Source organism: Dipteris shenzhenensis, chromosome 14 (assembly GCF_047967505.1).
Source record: "Dipteris shenzhenensis isolate YYH24624 ecotype China chromosome 14, Dip_SZ_1.0, whole genome shotgun sequence".
Lineage (NCBI taxonomy): Eukaryota > Viridiplantae > Streptophyta > Polypodiopsida > Gleicheniales > Dipteridaceae > Dipteris > Dipteris shenzhenensis.
In genome coordinates this window covers 10,447,889-10,470,546 of record NC_141609.1, presented here as the reverse complement: position 1 = coordinate 10,470,546, position 22,658 = coordinate 10,447,889, and the positions used below count along the sequence as shown (strand labels likewise).

Here is a 22,658-nt window from a genome sequence, read left to right as displayed (position 1 = left end):
CTAGCTCATTGATAAGCTAGAATTCAAGCTCAAAGGCAAGCCATAACTCTCATGGAAATATTGCATCATGTGCATCTTGTTTCTATCATTATTTCATCCAAAATAACTCATTTAATAAAGTCCAAGCCATAATCCCCATGGAGAGATTATATCAAGTAGAAGAATTTCTAACTCTACCCTAATGCCCACAACTCCAATCTCATTGAGAAGCTAGAATTCAAGCATAAAGGCCAAGCCATAATCCCCATGAAAATCACAATATGTGAGACAATGTTATTTTAAATTGCTATTATAATTACAACTTTGCTCTGATGCCCTGTAACCCCTATCTTATTGATAAGCTAGAATTCAAGCATCAAAGGCAAGCCATAACCCTCATGGAAGTACTGCATCATGTGCATCATGTTTTTGTCATTATTTCACCCAAAACAATTCATTGAATAAAGTCGAAGCTAGAATTCCCATGGAGAGATTGTAGCAAGTAGAAGGATTTCTAACTTTACCCTAATGCCCCACAACTCCTAGCTCATTGATAAGCTAGAAGTCAAGCATAAAGGCCAAGCCATAATCCCCATGAAAATCACAATATGTAAGACAATGTTATTTTAAATTGCTAGAATGATTACAACTTCACTCTGATTCCCTACAACCCCTAGCTCATTGATAAGCTAGAATTCAAGCATCAAAAGGCAAGCCATAACCCTCATGGAAGTATTCCATCATGTGCATCATGTTTTTGTCATTATTTCACCCAAAACAATTCATTTAATAAAGTCCAAGCCATAATCCCCATGGAGAGATTGTAGCAAGTAGAAGGATTTCTAACTTGACCCTAATACTCCACAACTCCTAGCTCATTGATAAGCTAGAAGTCAAGCATAAAGGCCAAGCCATAATCCCCATGAAAGTCACAATATGTAAGTCAATTTTATTTTAAATCCAAGCCATAACCCTCATGGAAGTATTGCATCATGTGCATCATGTTTTTGTCATTATTTCACCCCAAAAAATCATCCCTAGTGATTGTGTAGCAAATATCGATTATGTAACCAACATCAAGTTGTGCATGTCCTATTCTTTTGATTGGGATTTGACAAAGAAGCAAACAAATGTTGGAGTGAAGCAGAGGTTAGGGCTATTACATGACCGAACCTTCCATTTGCATACATTTAAGAGATTCCTAGTAATGTGACCCCTTCCATTCTGCATGATTCTCTTACACAAGCATGACCCCTTCCATTTTGCATGCTCTCAAACATTCCTATTAACTCTATGAAAAGTATCACAGTATACAAACAACTGCCCCTAAGTTGCTGGATTCTTACAACTATGTGGTACAAAAACAACTAGCCCCCTTCCACTATGGCTAGAATGCAAGGCCCGATCTACAACAAGCTGGCATAGGATGACGCTTCTAAATTTGAATCCAAACCCACTTCCAGAGATAAAAATTAGAGGTGAAAATGTAGTACACGAAAACATGCTTTTTAAGCTACATGGGGTGCCTACATATATCTGTGACTATGAACTTTCCCATGCCCATAACACTCAGCCTAGATATATCTGTCACGAGGAACTTTCCCATACCCACAATAGTCAAGGAGAGGCATATAACATCTATGATGTAGGGAAGACTCAATAGCCAAAAAACCTCCCACCCTTGCGAAAGAAGCAACCAAAAATAGCCCAGGAGGCTAGGTAGCTCATAAATTAGGGGTAGTGAGATCTGAATCTTGGCTATTTTCGAGTGTGGACTCATAAGAAATCGATAAAAAGTTGCAAAATGGAACTACAACAAAAAATATTGAGAGCTCCAAAGTCAATTGCAACACCATGTAAGAAGAGACGATAGATGATCCAAGCCTCGAATAAAAGTGACCAAGGTAGAGCCAAGGTATAGTAGAAGAGATGTAAGTTGAACCAATGGTAGAAGGAATCCTTAGGGAGCAAAATAATCTCTCAACTTGGATTTGGAATTAGTAGAAGCTACAAGGCCTGTAAGCAACACTTGGAGCTATATAAGAGCTCAAATTAATAGCCATGACTAGAGTTTGGTAAAGGAGAAACAACAACTTGTCAAAAACATCAACAAAGAAAGTTAAATGCTAATAGCCAAGCTTGCAGGAAAGAGCTACATGAACGAATGCGTATAAAAACTCAAGAGAAGTTATTTCTATAAGAGACATCAAATATTCCTCACCACCTTCACCAATGTTCTTTGGTAAAGAGATCTTGGCATCAGAATGAGTGAAAAGATAGCTTGCAGATGTGACCCTTCAATAATTGATGCTCACTAGAGAGACTAAGAGATAATGACATTAATTGTGAAAAACCCATAAGCCACTATAAGAGTGACTAAGCAAGCATAAGAGCCTTTCTAGTAGACCAGTAGAAAAAAACTCTAGCAATAGTCTTCACGAAAAGCTCTAGCAATAAAGAATAGCGTCAACCATAGGCCCATCAAAATCTTGTATCACAAAGGAAACCTTTGAAAAGAGCCGAGGTAGCAACTTTAACCGTCTTCTTTTGGGAACCATTCTCTTCTAGTCTCACTCCTCTCAAGAGTTGCTACAAAAAATCAAGCCTTCAAAGAAATGGCATCAGAGCATCTTGGAGAAGAGACTTCCAAAAATAGTTTACCTGACTAGTTATTGTAGCACATTAGCAATCTCGACTATTCCCTAGCATTTCTCGTGCTCTAAAAAATGCAAAGCGATAACACATATAGACTTGAATGAAACATCACTTTGGGCATGTGATAAAAATCAATAGAAAAAAAGCGTCAATTGGACATTGATCAATGGGATCGTGAGTAGAGATGGGAACCGACCTACAAAAGGATGACAAGCGTGGAAACATCAGCAAGGGATTTGATGGCTTGGGAGCCTTAGAGGTCAGCTACCTTAATACCAGGAGGCTGAGTGGGAACCTTGGAGGGAAGCCAAGGATATTGAAAGGGCTCCAGGATGAAGAGAAGACTAAGGGGGATTAGATACAAATTTCATTCAATGATTAGAATTTAGGTGGCTAGCCAAAGGCCACAAAAGCACAACTGTCTGACCTAGCCTTAATCCTCTAAGATTTTATTCTTTCTTTCCCTACTAAGTTTGAATTATCCATTCATGGAAGGGTTGAGAGTGATCCTAGGAGGACCTAAAAATATATAAGAGCTAGTCCCCATGGCCTGGCATTTCCTACTTCGTCCCCCATGCTCAGAAAAAATGAGAGTCCTCATGAAATAGATCTGCCAACCTGCCCCGCATTCATCAACTTCAGTTACAGGAGTTTTTAGCTCAATGCCTAGTGCACTCCATGGATTCCACTCCATGTTCCAACTACGAACAAAAAATCATTTGACATTGAGGGACTTTAACCTCTTTTAACCATGCTCCAAAAAAACCTTCCCACTTAGGGGGACTCAATTTGTGCATTCCAAGCACAAATTGACTAACCACATCTGGCACCTGAGGGAAGTGACCAAGGTCCCTTGCTTTTCCGTTGCATGGGGATCATCTATAACATTTAGAATACACATTGCTCCCTCCAAAATGTGTTTGTATATTTATTTCTAATTGAAATATTTCCTCTTTTCCTAGTGTTTAAAAAAAGCATTTGGGCTTCTTTTTACTAAAAAATATAAAGGGGCTACTCTAATATTTCCTATTTTCCTTGTGTAAAAAAAAACATAACAGAGATACTCTAACTTTTGTAGAAAGATTAGAAAGCTACAATTGCCAATTGCTCATGAAAAGGCAATTGTTGTAGCAACCAAATTGGATTCGGGTATCGATGATACTAAAGATTTCAATTATGAAGATGGTCTTGTTTGACATTCAAAGATTCAAAGATATTGTTGGTGTTGATCACACTTGGATGAGAAAGAAGAATGAGTCATTGTAGAGAGTAAGAGCATTTGGACAAAATTGGATGTCAAGAGGTACCTCTTGAATATGAGTTGGATATTATCCGCTTTGTATTGTTGGGTTGATCGGCATGAGATTGTTAGGTCTCTTTCATTTGATGATTATCTTTCCCATTGAGTTTCATATGACACTTGTTTATGAAAATTGAATGCCTTCCACCTCACATGATTTTTATGTAAGTAGGTAATGTGATTGGGTATACACTATTAAGGAGGAAAGAGGGAATCATCCTTTAAATGTTGTTGGATTAGGTTAAAATGTTGCTAGAGCCCTTAAGAACAAGGTAGTTGTAATCGCCCTCTCTTATTGGAAATTGATATCACAAATTTTGACAACAATGTGAACTCTCATGGAATAACACTAGGTATAAGGGACAGTGATTAGATCTATAATTGCCGAAGTTACTCAACTCTTTTTAGTTCAACAAACTAATGTGTGATTTTGCGATCGATCATGAATCTCGAGTTTGTAGGCTAGGGTTAACGAGGCAAACGATCCACATTGGGACTTGTCATAGAAAGATAGGGTTAACACTATTGGATTAAGATGAACACATTCCTCAATGCGATGGAAATGATCCACATTGGGACTTGTCATAAAAAGATCTCAGAAAGATATGACAAGGATATGCCAATGCCATGTGATTTAACACATTGAATCTCCATGGGAGCCCTCAATCGTGTACCATTTGAACATGATCACATGAACATGAAATCATTGATCAATATCATAAAATCCTAGTGTCACCATGATGGATAAACAAGCTTTAGTAACCCTAAGGTCGACACTTTGATTGGTTGATAGAGCCTACCTTGCTAAATAAACATTGAAGGGAACAAGAGTTGTCATATTAAGGCCTATATATAATCCAAACCATATTATCGTGGTGTGGGTATGCTATACTTCAACCCATCATCCATTAAGGTTTAATGGACATCTAACTATAAAGGTACAAAATTTAATGTTGTGTGGCTCAAACCAATGACAATCCACTACCATCCAAGGGTGTGCCTCCAATGTGACAAGGATCAACTATCCATCCAAGTGAGTGGCTCCAACCAATGAGAACCCACCCACTGCCCAAGATGACAAACTAGCAGATCTCTCCACCTCTCTTATACAACCATGACACTCCAAGGGTACACTTGCTTGCATCTTTCTTTGTCTTCTCCTTGTATGATTGCCCTAGGCTCCTCCTCAGTAATCTCCTATTGTATTAAACAAATCACCACCATTCTTTCCTATGTATGATCTAACTCTTTTCCTAAAACTTTATGTTGCTAATGAATAATGCTAAATAATGTTACCTATCTCTGTCTTGCTTAGAAATTCTATCACATACTCTCTCCTATGGACCATAAGGCATAAAAGTTTGTTAGTCAACCTTAGTCTAGCTAACAAATAATGTTTCCATCCTCAAACTTAATCATAGAGACAATATAAGAGGCAAATTTAATTGATTTAACACAACATAAATACTGTATATCACCACAACAATCCAAGGTAGGGATTTGAAACCATGACCCAATCTTCAAATTTTTAGGTCACATGACAAAAACCAATCTTCCCGAAGAGTTTCCAAATTTCTATGTTGCATGTTCAAAGCTTCTCTCATGCTTCTAAAACTTTTGTAATATACACAACCCTTTTGTATTTTAACATTTAGGCATTAATTTAGCTCTGAATGTATATATAGATCTGGAATTAATAAAAACCCATCTATTGAACTCACGTGATAGGGTTACATATGATGATTGAACCCCCCAAGCTTTGCCCAAAGTGGCACAAAGGTGGACAAACTTAGCTTACAACCACCCTAAATCCCACGTGCAAGTTGGCAAGTTTTAAGGTTTTCTTTAACCTAATAAGAAATAATGTTTCATTCCATTACCCATTGGATCTCAATTCTAATTATTTATGCATTTTCTCATGAACATCAAATAACGAGAAATATCCTATAATGAGAATATAGGTTTCTGGTATCCAAGCATTGCTATATGTCATACATGAGCCTATCAACAGGACTTTTAAAAGAACCAATCCGTCCTAAACTAGCTAAGAAAAAATACAACTATTATGGCTATTAACCAAATAGAAGGATTTATTTGAAATATTGAATCAATTCACAAGCTCCTCATGAAGTACTTAGACTTTTTAGTTCTTTAGCTTTATAACATTAATTTGTACACTTATGTCCTTTATAATCTTGCAAGTACGGAAAATATTTTAAAAGGAAAAAATTTATATATATTAAGCCTTGGATAAATATAAAAAAGTAATTAAATAATATATCCCATCCATATCCTTCTTTAGGTATTTTTAGCTTCCATATGGGACTTCAAGTTCCCTCATAGGATTTCAAGTTTCCATATGGGACTTCAAGTTCCCTCATAGGATTTTAAGTTTCCTCAGGGGATTTTCTCCTTTGTGTGTCACTCTTACACGGTAGTTAGTACTCCCTTATGGAAATAGACCTCTTGATATAGGAAAATCCCTAAATAATATGTCCTATCTACATCCTTTTTTAAGAATTTCTAGCTTCCATATGGGACTTCAAGCTCCCTCATGGGATTTCATGTTTACTCATGGGATTTCCTCCTTTCTATGCCATCTCTTGCCTCTCTCTTGCATCGTAGTTAGAACTCCCTTATGGAAATACACCAATAGCCCTTGATTGTTAAAATAAATATCCCATGTTACTTTTGAAGTCTTAAACATGGCATTTGAATCAATATCTTGCATGTATATTTGAAGTCTTGAACATGAAATTTGAAGCCCCATATATGAATAATGATGTCTTAAACATGACATCCAAATGAATATCCCATATGAATATTTAAAGTCTTAAACATGACTTTGAATCAATATCTTTCTTGAATATTTGAACCCTTAAACATGACATTTGAATCAATATCCCATGTGAATATTTGAAGTCTTTAACCAATATTCCTTGATGGAGTGAATCAGTATCTTGCATGAATGTTTGAAACCTTGTTGAACATGACATTTGAAGTCCCACATATGAGTTTAGTACTCCCATATAGGAGTGGATCAATATCCCAAATAGAGTCTTTGAAGTCCTAAACATCAATTTAAAGTTCCACGTACAATTTTAGAAGTCTGCTTTGGGAGTGAATCAATATCCCACATGGAATATTTGAATTTCCAAATGGGATATTTAAAGTTATTTGGAAACTTGTTGAACATGACATTTGAAGTCCCATATATGAGATTGGTACTCCCATATAAGAGTGGATCAATATCCCATATGGAATCTTTAAAGTCCTAAACATCATATTTAAAGTCCCACAAAGAAGTTTAGAAGTCCACTTTGGGAGAAAATCAATATCCCACATGCAATATTTGAATTTCCAAACATGATATTTCAAGTTGCATGTAGGTGTTTGGAGGTTCCTTATGGAATTTCAAGTCCCACATAGGAGTTTTAGGGTCTTTTATGGGACTTGAAGTCCCACATATGAGTTTCATATGCTCGTATGAGATGTGATCCATCTCCTACAAGAATTTAAAGTTGCACATAGGAGTTTCGGATCCCTCATGGGATTTGAAGTCCAAGATACGAGTTTTGGGGTCCCTTATGAGATTTGATCAATGTCCCACAAGGGATTTGAAGTCCCATAGAGAAGTCCAAATGTCCCTTAAGGGACTTGATCATATCCCATAAGGGATTTGTAAAGTCCCATAATAAAGGTAGCAGGTTTTCAAGTTTTCTTTGACTTGATAAGAAATACTACTTTGAAAGAATTAATTCAGGATTTATGGAATTAAATTGGATTTAAAAGACTTTTTTGAAAAAAGAGCATTAAAAAAAAACTCTGAATGGAGGAGATGAGAGGAAAATATGCTTCAGTCTAGGCCATAGATTTGTTGGTCCATCCAATGGAGGAGATGAGTGCAAATAGCACTTCAATACATGCCTTAGATTTGCAAGTGGATCAAGGGAGGAGATGAGTGGAAATGATGCTTCAATCCAAGCCCTATATTTCTAAGTGGACAATGGCACTAGAATCTGAGCCATCCATCTCCTTTGCACAACAACACAAATCACCCACAAACACACACACAGACATGTTTCCTTAATTGAAAAAAAACTTATGGGCACGTCTATTTGTGCATCTATATGTGCATCTACAGACTCGCATCTATTAGCGTGTCTATATAACAGATAGACGTGCTTATAGATACACCTATAGACGCACTTTTAGATGCTCTGTAGTATGCATCTACAGACCTGCATCTATCAGTGCATCTATATAACAGACAGACGTGCCTATAGATGCGCCTATAGACGCACTTTTAGGTGCTCTGTAGAAATTTTAAAAAATAGAAAGATGCGTACATAGACGCGCTTATAGATGCTCTATAGAATCTTTTTTTTAAATAAAAGCAGAATTTTGTGTGGTTGAACAGAATGCTGTGTATATTGAGTATGTTATGTGGTTACAAGAATCCCATTTCCACATTGCGCAATTCAATTCTTACAACCAACCACATTTTAATTAGCACGATTCCAAGCCTGTCTATAGCCGACAATTACAATTTTTAATAAAACATTACAACTCCAAAATGTTTAGTTCACAAGGCATTCATTGATAGAATGTTGCACAAGGAAATTGAAAGCCAAAAAAATAAAAGGAGTGAATATTAATTCATAGCCCAAAAAGTACTTGTATGTACATATAGCACGAAGTCAAGCCACGTCCTGTGGCTTCACGTAGAAAAAATAAGAGGAGTGTATGTACAAGAGAGGCAAGAAGCCAAGCCAATGGCTTCAAGTACAAAAAAGAGTAGCTAGCACTACTTCTACGACTAATCTAAGTTCTTCGCACTCTCACTCCCTTCTTCCTCATCTTCTTCCTCCTGATTAGCCCTAGGGCCCCGTAAACGAGGGACAACATGTATCAAAGTATGAAAAATCAAATCTTTATTTATAATATTGACATTATTTAATTACTTTTAAATACCTAGGGGGCAGTCCAGTAGCTCAGATATACTGCTCCTTAGTAATCAACCCATCTTCATAGAAGTGCATCCATGTATCTCCTCTGTGATGGTGGCAGTGGTAGGCTATCTCAATAGGAGTAGTGTACCTGCCCATGATATCAAGTTGCAAGATGACACAATTTGCAGAGGGGTTAGTACAAAGAAACAACCTCCTAATAAACCACATAAACACAATATAATTTGAGATAGATACTTACAAATTGGGCCTCCTATGATTCAACACCCCTTGCTCCAAAATGCAAGTTTCCATATTGCTTCATTTGGATCCTTCGTGCCTCCACATGCTGCAGACTGCGGTCCGCCTTTGCTGCCTTCATTGCTTTCTTCCACTCATTGCTGAGCGATGTGGGGCATGCCCCTTGGTGGTTGACCTCCCTCTCTCCTGGTGGCAATCTTGGCTAGCACCTATCTCTTAAGTGAAGATCTTTTATTAGCAAGTATCATAATAATCTTTGACTTTTCCCATTTACTTGTGAACTGAACATTAGGGGGATTGGGATACCTAGAGTGAACAGCAGTGATGGTCTCATCAGCCAACTTTTTTAGCTGCTCTTTGTAGTGAATAAAGAAATCTCTATATTTGTTAGCAATGATAGAGCGCATGAAGGCCATGATGTCCTTCCCCCGTGCATCCATCAAGATGCCTCCTGTCTGAGTGATGTCATAGAAGATTGTACCATCACCTTGTGGCACGTTTGCATCATCTGAATCATCCCCGCCCCCACCATTACCCCCCCAAAGCACTATGCCATGCATCCCCCACCGCTCTCCCTGCTACTATGCCTGTTGTCTTGTCGTGTTGAGCTAGTACGCTGGCCACTCATAGCTAGAGAAGCGACTCTTGATTGCACAGGAGTACATTGGCCACTCGTAGCTGGAGAAGCGACTTGACTGCAAAGGAGTACGTCGGCAACTCTGCAAGGTAGAAGGGTCTCCTGACCACATGGGGGGAGAAAGGGCTCGGCTCTGTAGCCTGTTGGGCTATCTTGACTCCACTGGGGTAATTTCAACTGGTGTGGGATTGGGGTGGTTTGGAGTCTGTACTGCCAACTCCTAGGGGGTGGTTAGAGTACCTGTCATCTATGTGTATAACTCCCCAGGAGTGGGAGGGTGCCCCAAAATGTCATATAACTCCCGAAAGATGGCATCCTGAAGATCAAGTGAGGCTAAAGAGCTTCCTGTCCACATGATGAACTGAAGAAAAGAAAAGAAGAAGATTACCATCGAGCATGCCCTCTTTCTATCATGCAAAAGAAAATTTAGAGTGACAGCCTAACATTGAGCAAGCATTGACAGACTCCTGCATTCTTTGAATTAGAGTGACAGAATTCTGTATCTGCTTGCTCAATGTCAAGCTATTGAAGCTTCACATGGGGAAAAAGAGAGAAGGAAAGAGAGAAGAAAAGACAAGAAAAGAGAGGGTAAAAGAGAAGGAAAGAGAGGAGGAAAGAGAGAAAAAGATAGGAAAAGAGAGGAAAAAAGGAGGAGAAAAAAGAGAGAAAAAGAGAGGATAAAAGAGATTAAAAGAGATTTAAAGGAGAAAAGAGAGGAAAAGAGACGAAAAGAGAGAAAAAGAGAGAAAGTGAAAAGAGAAAAAGTGAGGATAAAAGAGAGAAAAAGAGAGAAGGAAAGAGAGGAGAAAAGAGAGGATGCCAAAAGAGAGAAAACGAGAGAAGATAAGAGAGAAAAAGAGAGGAGATAAGAGAGAAAAAGAGAGGAAAAGAGACAAAAAGAGAGGATAAAAGAAAGAAGGAAAAAGAGAGAAAAAATGAGGATAAAAGAGAGAAAAAGAGAGAGGGAAAGAGAGGAGAAAAGAGAGGAAAAGAGAGGAGAAAAAAGAGAGAAAAAGAGAGGAGATAAGAGAGAAAAAAGGAGGAGAAAAGAGAGGAAAAGAGACAAAAAGAGAGAAAGAAAGAGAGAAGGAAAAAGAGAGAAAAAGTGAGGATAAAAGAGAGAAAAAGATAGAAGGAAAGAGATGAGAAAAGAGAGGAAAAGAGAGGAAAAGAGAGGAGAAAAAATAGAGGAGATAAGAGAGAAAAAGAGAGGAGAAAAGAGAGGAAAAGAGAGGAGAAAAGAGAGAAAAAGAGATGAGAAAAAAGAGAGAAAAAGAGATGAGATGAGAGAGGAAAAGAGACAAAAAGAGGAGGAAAGAGAGAGAAAAAAAGAGGAGATAAGAGAGAAAAAGAGAGGAAAAAAGAGAAGGAAAGAGAGGTGAAAATAGAGGAAAGGAAAGGGGAAAAGAGAGGAACAAAGAGGAGAAAAAAGATTGAAAAATAATGCTCCATCATGCATGCCCTCTTTCTTTATCCTGCCCTCATGCAATCACTTATTTCCATCATTCATGCAATCCCTTATTTCCTCACGAATGCTTAAGGAAAAGAGAAGGGGAAAGGGAAGGGGAAGGGGAAGGGGAAGGGAAAGAGAAGGAAAAGGAAAGAGAAGGGGAAGGGGAAGGGGAAAGGGAAGGGGAAAGGAAAGAACACACAAGAAACCATAAGAAAACTGTCGTAGTGCATCTATAGGCATGTCTAACAGTGCATCTACAGGCACGGCTGCCTGTTTTTCCAAAAATTAGACACGTTATTTGACGTGTCTATAGACGCGCTCCGACAGATGCCTTTTTAAAAGAAGCTGAAAAAGACATGCACCGGATCCCAAAAAGAACAACACTAGTACCAAAAACATCCCTTCCCTGCATACAACAAAGGACGAATCCAAAGAAGACCAACTGCCAAGAGGCTTACTTTGGATAGAGGTATGGAAGCTTCTTGTCCTTCTTCAAAGCTGCTTCTCTTTCTTCACCCTGTTCTCTTGCATGCTTGGGGTTGACTGTGTAAGCCTGGAGATGAGTGTGGGTGCTTGGAGATAAGTGTGGATGCCTGGAGTTAAGTCTGTTAATAGGAAAGCAAGCCACGTGATGCTAAAAGTATGTGAAGGAAAGCAAGCGCGCTAAAAGTAGGTTCGAAAATCAACTTGTCTACACATCTAAAAGCACGTCTAAACATGCATCTAAAAGCGTAGCTACAGTATGTTTTAGACATGCCTATAGACGTGTTCCATAGTATAGACGCAGTGTTAGATGCGCTTTTAGATGATACACAGAGTTTTGACATTTACAACTCATGCAAGAACATATTTTTTGGGTTGTTTATCTGTAGGATGTCTTCATCTTCAACAAGTAGCTCCAGTGAGGATGAATCTCTATGTATCCACCATCGCGAAATGTCGTTGGAGCAAAAAATCAAATGTATGTGTGATCGATGTCAAGGAAACATGTATCGTGCATGCAGAATTACACTCAATCACATCTCAAAGTATGGAGAATGGGATGCGACCGTAAACATGGTAAGTGTTAAAGAGTTAAGGTTGATTGAGATACCTATGGGTGTTCATGTGTTTGATATATGATCCTTTTTCAATTTGATAGAAGATGTAGTGCCACACCTGCATATGTTGACCTATGCTCGTCGTGAGGAGGCAAAGCATCAGCGATATGAAGTGGGATCTTTAGGAGGGATCGTTACGGATGCATGCAGTGATGATGATAGTAGCCCTCCGCCATTACCTCATGAGGCCGTGGAAGAGGAGGTGTTTGATGATATGGTGTGGGATTTATATGTCCATTAGTCCTCAGGTAGGGATGATAGCATGGAGCAAGATGATCTTTTTACTACAGCATCAACTCCACTATTTGAGGGGTGCACATTCTTTGTTCTACGTGCCTCCCTTGAGTTACTAAACTTGCAGACCATCTATGGATGGGGCAATGCAAGTTTGAATGTATTACTCAAGTAAGCTTTAAAGTCTATTTTGCAAACATGGTGAATTATGCTAATGGGTCAATTACTCGAATGCTTTTTCTCATTTATGGTCTTCACATGTAGGATATTGTGTAAAATGCTTCCAAGGGAGAATAAATTACCAACCTCAAGAGATATGGCAAGGCAACATGTGACCTCTCTTGGAGGATTAGATTACAAGTGCATCCATGCATGCATCAACGATTGCATTCTATTTCGTGGACCACATAAGGATGCAAGAGAGTATCCTACTTATGGAGAGGCAAGATATAGAGCAGATCTCAGAACTTTGGATGTGTCTCGTACGGTTCTGCGACATTTTTCCATAATCCCTCGCATCCAACATATGTTCAAGTGCAAATCCATTACAAAGCTCATATCATGGCATTCCTCCCATCAATCAACCAATGGCAAGTGGAGAACTCCCGCAGATACTCCTGCGTGGAAGCATATTGAAGACACATGGCCAAGCTTGAAGGAAGAACCTAGGAACTTGAGACTTGGATTGGGTATGGACGGTCTGAACCCATTCGGTCTCAAAAGCACCTCTTATAGTGTATGGCAAGTGATATTGGTGAATTATAATCTTCCACCCTCTATGGCGATTAAGAAAGGACATGTTATGTTATCCCTTCTAATTCCAGGGAAACATTAAGTCAAAGATCCTGATGTTTATTTGGAGCCTTTAATTGATGAGCTAGAGATACTTTGGATAGGTATCGAGGTGCATGATGTGAGCAGACCTCCATCATCACGAGACTTCAACTACAAAGCAGTCTTGATGTGGACGATGCATGACTTCCCAGGCTATGGCGAGTGTTCAGGTAAGCATTGAACTTTTAATTATGAGTAGGCAATCGATGTGGCACCTTGAACCCACCTTGAACTTTAATTGTGTCTATTGTTCAGGTCTCACTACATCGAGTTACCATGCATGTCTTGTTTGTGGTCCTTCGCTAGTTGCCTCACGGGCAGACGCATTGAATAAGGTCATCTATGAGAATCACCATATATTTCTCCCACCTAATCATCCTAGATATGTTGCCCCTTGGAATGAAGTCCCCCCACAATCACTCACTACGGGAGATTGGATGAGAATTTGGGACGGTTCCATGACTCCTCGACCACTTGGCATGAGCCGGTAAGGGTTTATAACTATTGTGTGCTATATTGAATATTGGTTCCACCTCAAGATCAATCACCTACTTGATCCCATGCATATCTTCAAGAATGTGGCATCTACCATTTGGAAATATTTAAATGGGACACGAGATTCTGCTGGCATAAGGGAGGATCTATGCACCACAGGGAGGATGCGTAAAGCCTGGCCACAAGAGAGGCCAAATGGGTGTGTCTTTTTACCTCGTGCACAGTGGAGGTTATCAAAGCTAGAAATGGTGGTGGTGAATGAACCTTTTACTACAATTCATACTCCCACTGGATGCATGAGGTGTTTGAAGGGGGCCTTCACAAAGAGCAAGAAAAGAGGTGTAGAGCAATTATATGGCTTGAAATCTCATGATTGGCATAAGATGCTCCAGGCAAGTATTTTATATTCATAATATATTTTTCCTTCCAAATTTGTGAGTGAATTAGAAGCAACTAATCAACCATTCCTCATGTGTTCAGTTCATACTACCTACTAGCATTTCTCGTAGTGCATCGAAGGATGTGAAGGATTGTATTTACAAGATGGGTGCACTTGTGAGGTACTTTACAGGATACAAAATGTGAAGCTATCAATGCTCCATGCAAGGTTTTCATATTGCTAATATGGTATACTTTTCCTTTCTAGGTATGTGAGCTCAAAGGAAATAGATCCAACCATGCTTGAGAATGCTCAAGTTATGTCAGTGGAGGTGGTTTGTTTAGTGGAGGAGACATTTCCACGTTCTATTCTCACAAGCCAACTACATCTCATAGTGCATTTGGTGGATGAGATTGCTATATTTGGTACTATACATGCACGATGGTTGTCCTTCCTCGAGCGCTTCATGAAGACCTTGAAGGGTTTCGTGAGACAAAATGCAAGGCCCAAAGGTAGCATGGCCGAGGGTTGATTGGTACAAGAGTCACTTGTATATATTTCTGAGTTTCAAAAGGACGAAACAAAGGAATAGACACAGAGTTGCTTAATAATATCAACCTTTATTGCATGCTTAATAGTGTGTGATGAAAAGATGGGTGACAAGATATGAGGATGCAAAGGCAAGAAGACAAGGAGAAAGGGCCCTCTTTCGTACACACCACGAATCTCGTGTACCATACCCTCAACATCTAAGAGCACTTCCAAAGGATATTCATGTGGATTGGCTACTTGACGAAATGAAGAGAGCAGAGAGAGATGAAGGGATCCATATCACAATGGAAAAATAGGAGTATGCTAGGGGATGCATGAGCAAGGTCGGTATATAGGAGGTATATAGAATGTTATGCATAAGTTAGGAGCTTTCAACAATTTAGATTGCTTATTTAATTGATTTTGTCTTGGTGTAGTGTACTATGTTTAATGCTATATGGTGTGAGGGCAAGCATTTTCGAAGACAACGGATTGATGATAAGAGAAACACACAAGATTGCAACGTCATTGCTAGCTTTGAGGGAGCCAATGGAGCCATAGATGATTATTGTGGCATAATCCAAGATATTATTAAGCTTGACTTTCAACGCTTCTTTGTGTATGTTTTGGATATCAAGTGGTTCAAGGACGTGGTGGAAAGAGACCCTAATGCAATAATCAAACGCCATGCAAGTGGCTTTGTAATGATTGACTCCACAAAGTTTTGGCAAAGTAAGGACACACTAGTACTACCACAACAATGTGAACAGGTATTGTATACACAATAAAAATACTCACTTTTAAATATTTGATACCTTCGATGCAAGGAAAATAACATGATTGTATTTGTGTTTGAATTAGGTTGTCTATAAACCAATGGTGGATGATAATAGGTGGTGGCATGTCATACCTATTACACCACATTCCAAAGTGATGTATAGTACATTTCCTAATATGGAGCGTATGGAGGATGATCATGGCCATGGGGATGATGATGATCATGAGATAATAGATACAAATATTGAGGCCATTACCCGTGAGGACGAGCCTACCATTGGTGATGCTGATTTCGATGAGCACATGAGTAGCACAAGTAGTAGTGGATTGAATGTATTTGTAGATCTCAACACTGGTTTGGATTTTGAAGTAGTTAGTTTGGCAAGGGTTGATCTCATTGAGGATGAGATTGAACCGTATCCCATCATTGATATTGGCAAAACTATTTTACATATTGTCTCATTCTCCTCACCTCACTTAATTTTTGTATATGTGGATTTGCCAAAAAGCATTGATATTTTTATTAAAATTATGTGCTTTTTGTAATCATGGGCAATGTTTGGAAAGCAGTGATGCACATTTATCAGCTTACACCAAAATCTCACTTTCTGTATTCTCTATTTTGCGTTTATAAAGGCGTCTAAATTCGCATCTAATTCATAGTGCAGACGCGCTATTAGATGCGCAAATAGACACGCTACTAGATGTGCTCGTATTTTCACTATTCTAGCTACATCTATAGATGCACCTGCTATTTTGTACGTCTATCAAGTGCATCTATAGTTGCTTTGTCTTGTTGTGTTGGTTGATCTCCTCCCTTCAAAATGCACTTGAATCCTAGCCCTCCATCATTAGAAAGCCCATGGGCTACCATAGTAAAGTTCACTTGGTCATACCTTATGAGGCCATTTTGCGACCCCATTTCTCCCTTGATGATCCACCTAAGTTAGCTATTGTTTCAAATTTCTTGGGATGCCCCTGCTACTTGTTAGCATATGCCCATGAGCATAGGCCATGGGCAGACGTGCCCCTCATAAATGGCCATGTGTGTGTGAGTGGGAAAAACAAAAAAAGAAAAACAAGAGCATTAGAAATTAGAATTTTTATTAAGAGGTATACTAAATTACCAATTTGAAGGGTATGAGGAATCCAATTTGTATAAGCTCCAAGTGAGGGATCTTATTGGTATACTGAATTGAGGTAGAAGGATGCCAATTGGTGAATGTCTGGCAAGAATATGTCCAAGAATGGAATATAATAATGCCGCATGCTAAATGGATGTGAGGACAAGCTCAAGAATTAAGAGGCAAAATGGTTATCACATGTTGGATTGGAACCTATAGACATAATTGAGACAGATTTTCAATCTCACTTATACTAAGTTAATCTCTCTCTAGAACTCGTTCTCTCTCTATATGTGTCACCTTCATAAAGCTTCCAAAAATGAGGTTTAAAAACATGAAGAAAAAATGCAAGAAGTGGCATCGAGGCTTGCCATGTGGTACCTCCCCCCACAAGCCTTGCAGAAGACGCTCTGTGCTATCACTCCCACCTATTTTTGAATTTTAGAGATCATCCAAGAACGTGCAATGCACACAGGTTTGTTACTGCTTCGAGATGAGCTAGGTACAATCATGTTCTGGCATAGCAATGTAGTGTAGGTCCCTACTAGTACTAAGAAATAGCTTGAAGCAAGGCGATATCATTCTGCACAGGTTCTCTAAAATACAGTTGAGCCTGACGTTCAATCTTCCCTACTACTAAGTAATGGCTTGAAGCAAGACAAGATCATTATGGGCACAAGGTTCTCTAAATACAGTTGAGCCTGATGTTCAATCGCCTTAGCCAGACAGAATGCAAAATCATGTGAAAGGCATCGTAGCGCTTGGGCGGCTGATTTAGCACGAAATGCCTCTGCACCTGCCTCACCCTCTCTTGCATCTGTTCATACCTCTCCTTCGTCACAGCCTCCAGAATCACCTTCAATTTGGGTATATCCTCCTCGCTCACCTTCAGAGAGAACGACTCCCAGTCCAGCACGTCGCTGAATGGCAGCACAAAGTTGTCTGCAATCACTACCGGTACACAGTCGTTGTATATTGCCTCCACTATCCTTGGACTGTTCACTTCGTAGCCCCCCGGGCACAGACAGAACTTGCTCTTCTTCATGAAATCCTGATACGAATACTCGGGTGGTAGATTTTGGAATACCCTCACATCGTTGTCCTTGCCCTCCCAATACTTGTACAGGATTGGTCTCACAGGCCCATGGTCTCTCCCTGCGAAAAACGCTAGATATGGCCGCCGTTCGAGAGAAGGGCCTCCCAGCTCTGGTTGGATGTATCCGCCGATAAGATTTATCTCAGGTAAGCTGGCATCTTTGACGGGCAGGTAGCCTTCTGTCTTATCAGCATTGCATAGAACGCGGATTGCATGCTTTTCCAGATCTGGACGAGCCCTTGTGACATGAGGACCCTGGAAAATCGACAAACCTGAGACTGATGAGGCGACGAACGCAACACAACGAGGAAAAACTTAGACATGCAGAATTCGTGTAAACTCACCCAATCATGGCAAGAAAGCATGAAATGATCTGCTCCCTCGCTCCGATTCCAGAAGGGATGTTTGCTTGCTATCACGTCAACGTAATCCTTTACGAAGTGTATCAACGGCTTCATGTCCTTCGAATTCGGTACGTAGAGATAGGTGACCATCATAGAGACACTAAATGGCATAAAGAAGACGTGGGCTTCCTCCGGATCACTCGTTACGAATGGATTGCTTGTTTGGAGCTCTTGAATAAAGCGGCCTTCCACCGAGTAAATCTCTTTGCAGGGACCGTTGTGCACCAAAGGCTCTTCACCTTCAGGATATACAAAGACCCTGAATCGCTTCTCCATCTCTAGGTAGCTCCTGGCACGTTTGGAAACTGCTGTTAAAAACCACGATAGGCCTCATGCATAGAGTGACAGCTGTAGAGAATTGCTAACTGCTTAAAGTTCTCTCTCTTCCTGTTTGGAGGTCGGAAAAGGGTTCAACGACGTACTGGCGAAAGATTGCAACATCCCTGTACGCGGATCCTGATGGAACATAATCTCCTATTTCTTTCGCTTGCAATGCCCGCGTCGTGTTCTTCTCCAATGTCACCTTCCTTAAAGCCGCTCGAGCGTTTCGTAGACCCGCTTCCACCTTTCGTAATCCGAGACTCTGAATGATAGAAGGCAGAGCTGAGAGAATCATTCCCAAACTAGACAATACTACATCCTAGCCAATTGAAGGCAAGCGTGTGCGCTGCAAATGACCACAGCAGTGCTGCTCTAATTAATCGATGTGTTCATAGCAAGAATGGCGATATATATATACGCGAACAGGTTTTGCCAGGCAAGATCCGGAGCAGGCAGCGGCATAAAAATTGTAAGAAATTTTAAAACTTCTTAGCACCCTGTAAACTTGCCAGAAGCAGATTCCCGAAAATTGTACCTGTAGAGGGTCGGGCGTTGATGCAAGCGAGGTCTGATTGGAAGAAACGTTCGTCTGTGAGCTGAGCACTGCATCGACGGCATGAGTAGAGGTGTTCTGAATGGATTGTTCATTTGGGGATGCAACAGATGAGCTGAGCGCCTGTTTAGAAATTTGCGAGGCGTTTTGAATTGTCTTCAAGCTATTGAGATCAGGATTGCCAGCCGCGTTGGAAAAGTTGCTCTGCAATTCATCAGAGGGTGAGAAAGCGGAGCCGGGGCGTGTGGCGGCGGTGGACCAAGGATATGGAACGAAGTGCCAATTGTAAGACTCGAACAGAAGGAAGCTGGTCAGGAGCAGCACGACGGCGATCCAGGCGGTACGGTGAAGGTTTGGAGGAGGAAACATGGAGGATAGTATAGTCTACTGAGTCCTGACTGCTTCCGAGAAAAAGCTGATCAACTGCAGAATTGAATCAACGGCATATGCGCCCTCTTGCTGGGGATGCGCCTTATCCGTAGCCTGTATTGCGTGGGGGGACGCTCCACGGATTTTCCCGGAGATGTTTGATGCTTCTCGGGGCTTCTTTGGCGACCGCGAAGTCACCGGACGAATTGCCGGATAGATAGATTATCTGGACGCTGCTGTTGCTCCGCGGCGAGACGGACACCGTAATCCCAAGTTGGTGAGCCGTGTGGTGGGCGACCATCTCACACGGTTCGGAGAGCACTTGATTATGTTGCTCAATTCGACGGCCATTGAGGAGATATCAAAGCTGGCCATTATGAATGGGGTGTGAAGCAGAGGATAATCTATGCTTGTACCTCCTTGGCTCGTCCGAGGCACAGAATGGGAGCTGTCTGAAAAGTATGAGCCCATAAACGCCCAGAGAGATCTGGAGCTTTTCAGGTGAAAGCAGGGAAACTTAAAGCAGCAGATTGACGTTTTTGTGCGTGTCACCTAGTGGGGCGGAGTCCGGACAGGGCGATAAGCTCTCTCCCTTAGCTTGCAGAGAGAGATGAATTACTAGAGGGCATAAAGCATTGATCTAGAAAGAGGGATCAGATATCATCAGCATCCATTGACATTGTGAGCTAGAAGCGGATAAACAAATCAACTGATGAGTGATTGATCGAGAACTGGGACGATGAACAATCAAGTAAAATGTCAAGGGGATATTTTACCAGCAGCGAAGCAAGAATGAACAAAACTTCTTTATAATCAGAGAAAAACAGCTCACATGAACAAGAACGGTATACTGATTGGGTGATGATTTTCCAAAAGACTGAAGTGATCAAGGATGAAAGACAAAAGGCTGAAGTGATCAATGACGGAGAGACTCGGATGATTAAGTCGTCAAGCGTTCCATCATCAGAGGTCGATGAAATTCGCAACCTTGATTGAGAGAGGTCGATGAGGATGATGGAGAACAAACCCGGAAAAGAAAACGCAGAACCTAACAGCAGCAGCAGCAGCAGCAGCAGCAAGGGGAGGTCGATGAAATTCGCAACGTTATTTGAGAGAGGTCGATGAGGATGACGGAGAACAAACTCGGCAAAGAAAACGCAGAACCTAAGAGCAGCAGCAGGATCAACAACGCAAAGAGCAACGAGAAAGAGAGAGAGAAAATAAACAAGAGTGTGATGGAGAAGAAGTGAAGGAGAAGCGAAGTAAGAGGTGAGTAAGGAATCAGCTGAGGAAGCGGGGATGGAGTAAAGGGGATGTAAGGAAGAAGTTTAAAGAAAGGAAGAACAAAGAGGGAGGGTTGTTTGGTTTTGCAGTTTGGAGGTGGAAAGAAGATTCGTTTATGTTCATAAGACTTGACGCGTGGCAGAGCTGTCGAGGTTTACGGCCGCACGTGTCAGAATCTGTTGATGAAAGCCCACGTAGGATGATCGGCTGTTTGCATGCATTTGCTTGTCGTCTTGAAAACTACAACCAAAGATTTTGTTGGGGCGGGCCGTTACCGCACGTAACTTCCCCCATCATTTTCCTTCGCCCTCTCTCTCTCTTTCTCTCTCTCTCTCTCTCCATTCATCAAGTTTTGAAAACGTACTTGGTTCTTTGATCGTTGAAACTTGGGACTCACCCTCTTCCGTCTATCTAGCTGTTTCCACTCAGCGCCGGTGGCTGCATTTGAATGCGCGGAGGCACATTCGAGCGGTTCTCGAGTGGCGGATTCTGGGTGGCCAAGGCGGCACTGGGTGGTGGTTGGGGTCCATGAGATTTCTTTGGATCCCTTTCGCCTCAAGAGTGCCACCGCGGCTCCCGAGTGGCGGATTTTGGGTGGCCAAGGCGACACTGGGTGGTGGTTGGGGTCCATGAGATTTCTTTGGATCCCTTTGGCCTTGAGAGTGCCACCTGCCTCCAGGAGAGGGCTCCAATCTTGGGCAGTGCACCCCTGTATCCACACTTCAATGAGGGCCGCCTCTCCTCTACATGGCTTCACTCTTTCCTTCACTTTGATGCATCTCCTCCTCCTCTCTATTGTCTCTGCATCGGCTCCCCTTGCTTCTCCCCAAGGAGAGTCGTCCCCTCCCTCCCTCCCGTGCCGAGCTCCTTCCCTTCTACTTTTTTCCTTCTGTTCCTTCACCTCCTCTATTCAGACGACCCTTCTCCTCTCCAATCTAGTCACCCCTTCTCCCCTCGGCTTCTACATGGTCTGATAGTCCACTATGCCTTCCCGCTCAAAACACTCGAAGTACCCCTCCCCCCACCCCCCCCCCTACGCTACACTTTCATTCCCTTTCGTGATGGCTTCTTTACTACCTCGACCATCATTCAGGCGCCCTCCCCAATATGCATGCCGTTTTGCCGACCACGCATGCTGTACTCTCCATTCACAATCCCTCACCTCACCACCTATAAATCAAAGGGAGGTTGTTTGGGTTCTTTGCGCTTGACTATCAGTGAGCATGGCGTCCTTTCTCGACTTGAACGAGTCTTGGAGTCAAGAGGAGTATTTGGAGGATTTTGTTTTGAGCACCCACTTCCAAAGCCAGCTTGAATCGATTGTTGAGAACATTGAGTCTGCATGTGCATCTCTTGCATGATCCGAATTGCGCACACCCTTGGCTCCTCTAATGAACATGAACGCGCGTGTTCCCACAAATTCGAATGGACCCTCTGTAAAGGCAATCTCTACCACCCATCACGAATCAGGAAGGTGCATGATACATTTTCTTCTTTTTGCCTCTTCCCTCCATGCAGCTTAGTGAATCTTCACAGTGTTTACATGTGCAGGGTTCATCAGAGGGGGATTGTGGTCATAGCTCCATGAAAAAGCAAGGGGCTCAGGGCCCTTCGGCTTCTAAGAAAAGAAAGAAACCTGCGCCAAACAATAAGGGCGCCAAAAACGAAAAACCCGCAGCAGAGGAGTCCTTGGGTTCGCAATCCATGTATTGGGATGGGGCTAAAAACAAGGTTTTGGTTTCTCAATCTAGCATTCAAGGAAGAGAATGACTCTCTACCTGAAAAGGACAAGGCCAAGAAGAAACTGCAGAAATGGACGATTGTCTCTTAGAAATGCAAGCAGGAAGGTGTCATTCAAAGCTGGAAATAGTGTATGGATAGCTAGAACAGAGTTTACAAGGATTGGAAGGCCATTCATGAGTA

The 22,658-nt window shown here is 41.2% G+C and overlaps 1 protein-coding gene across 2 annotated transcripts; it reads right to left on the bottom strand.

Moving 5' to 3' along the window:
- Positions 1-16,984: 16,984 nt before the first annotated feature.
- Positions 16,985-20,314, bottom strand: LOC147894178 (putative glycosyltransferase At5g25310). Of its 2 annotated transcripts, none has more exons than XM_087384555.1 (4): positions 19,065-20,314; positions 18,631-18,791; positions 18,149-18,497; positions 16,985-18,059 (listed from the first exon to the last, which is right to left on the bottom strand). In XM_087384555.1, exons 1-4 carry the CDS (start codon positions 19,449-19,451, stop codon positions 17,394-17,396), a joined length of 1,563 nt encoding a protein of 520 aa, XP_087240681.1. In that variant the 5' UTR covers positions 19,452-20,314; the 3' UTR covers positions 16,985-17,393. The 2 variants fall into 2 exon arrangements, with proteins under 2 accessions (XP_087240681.1, XP_087240682.1); XM_087384556.1 differs by having other exon boundaries at positions 18,631-18,773.
- Positions 20,315-22,658: the final 2,344 nt, after the last annotated feature.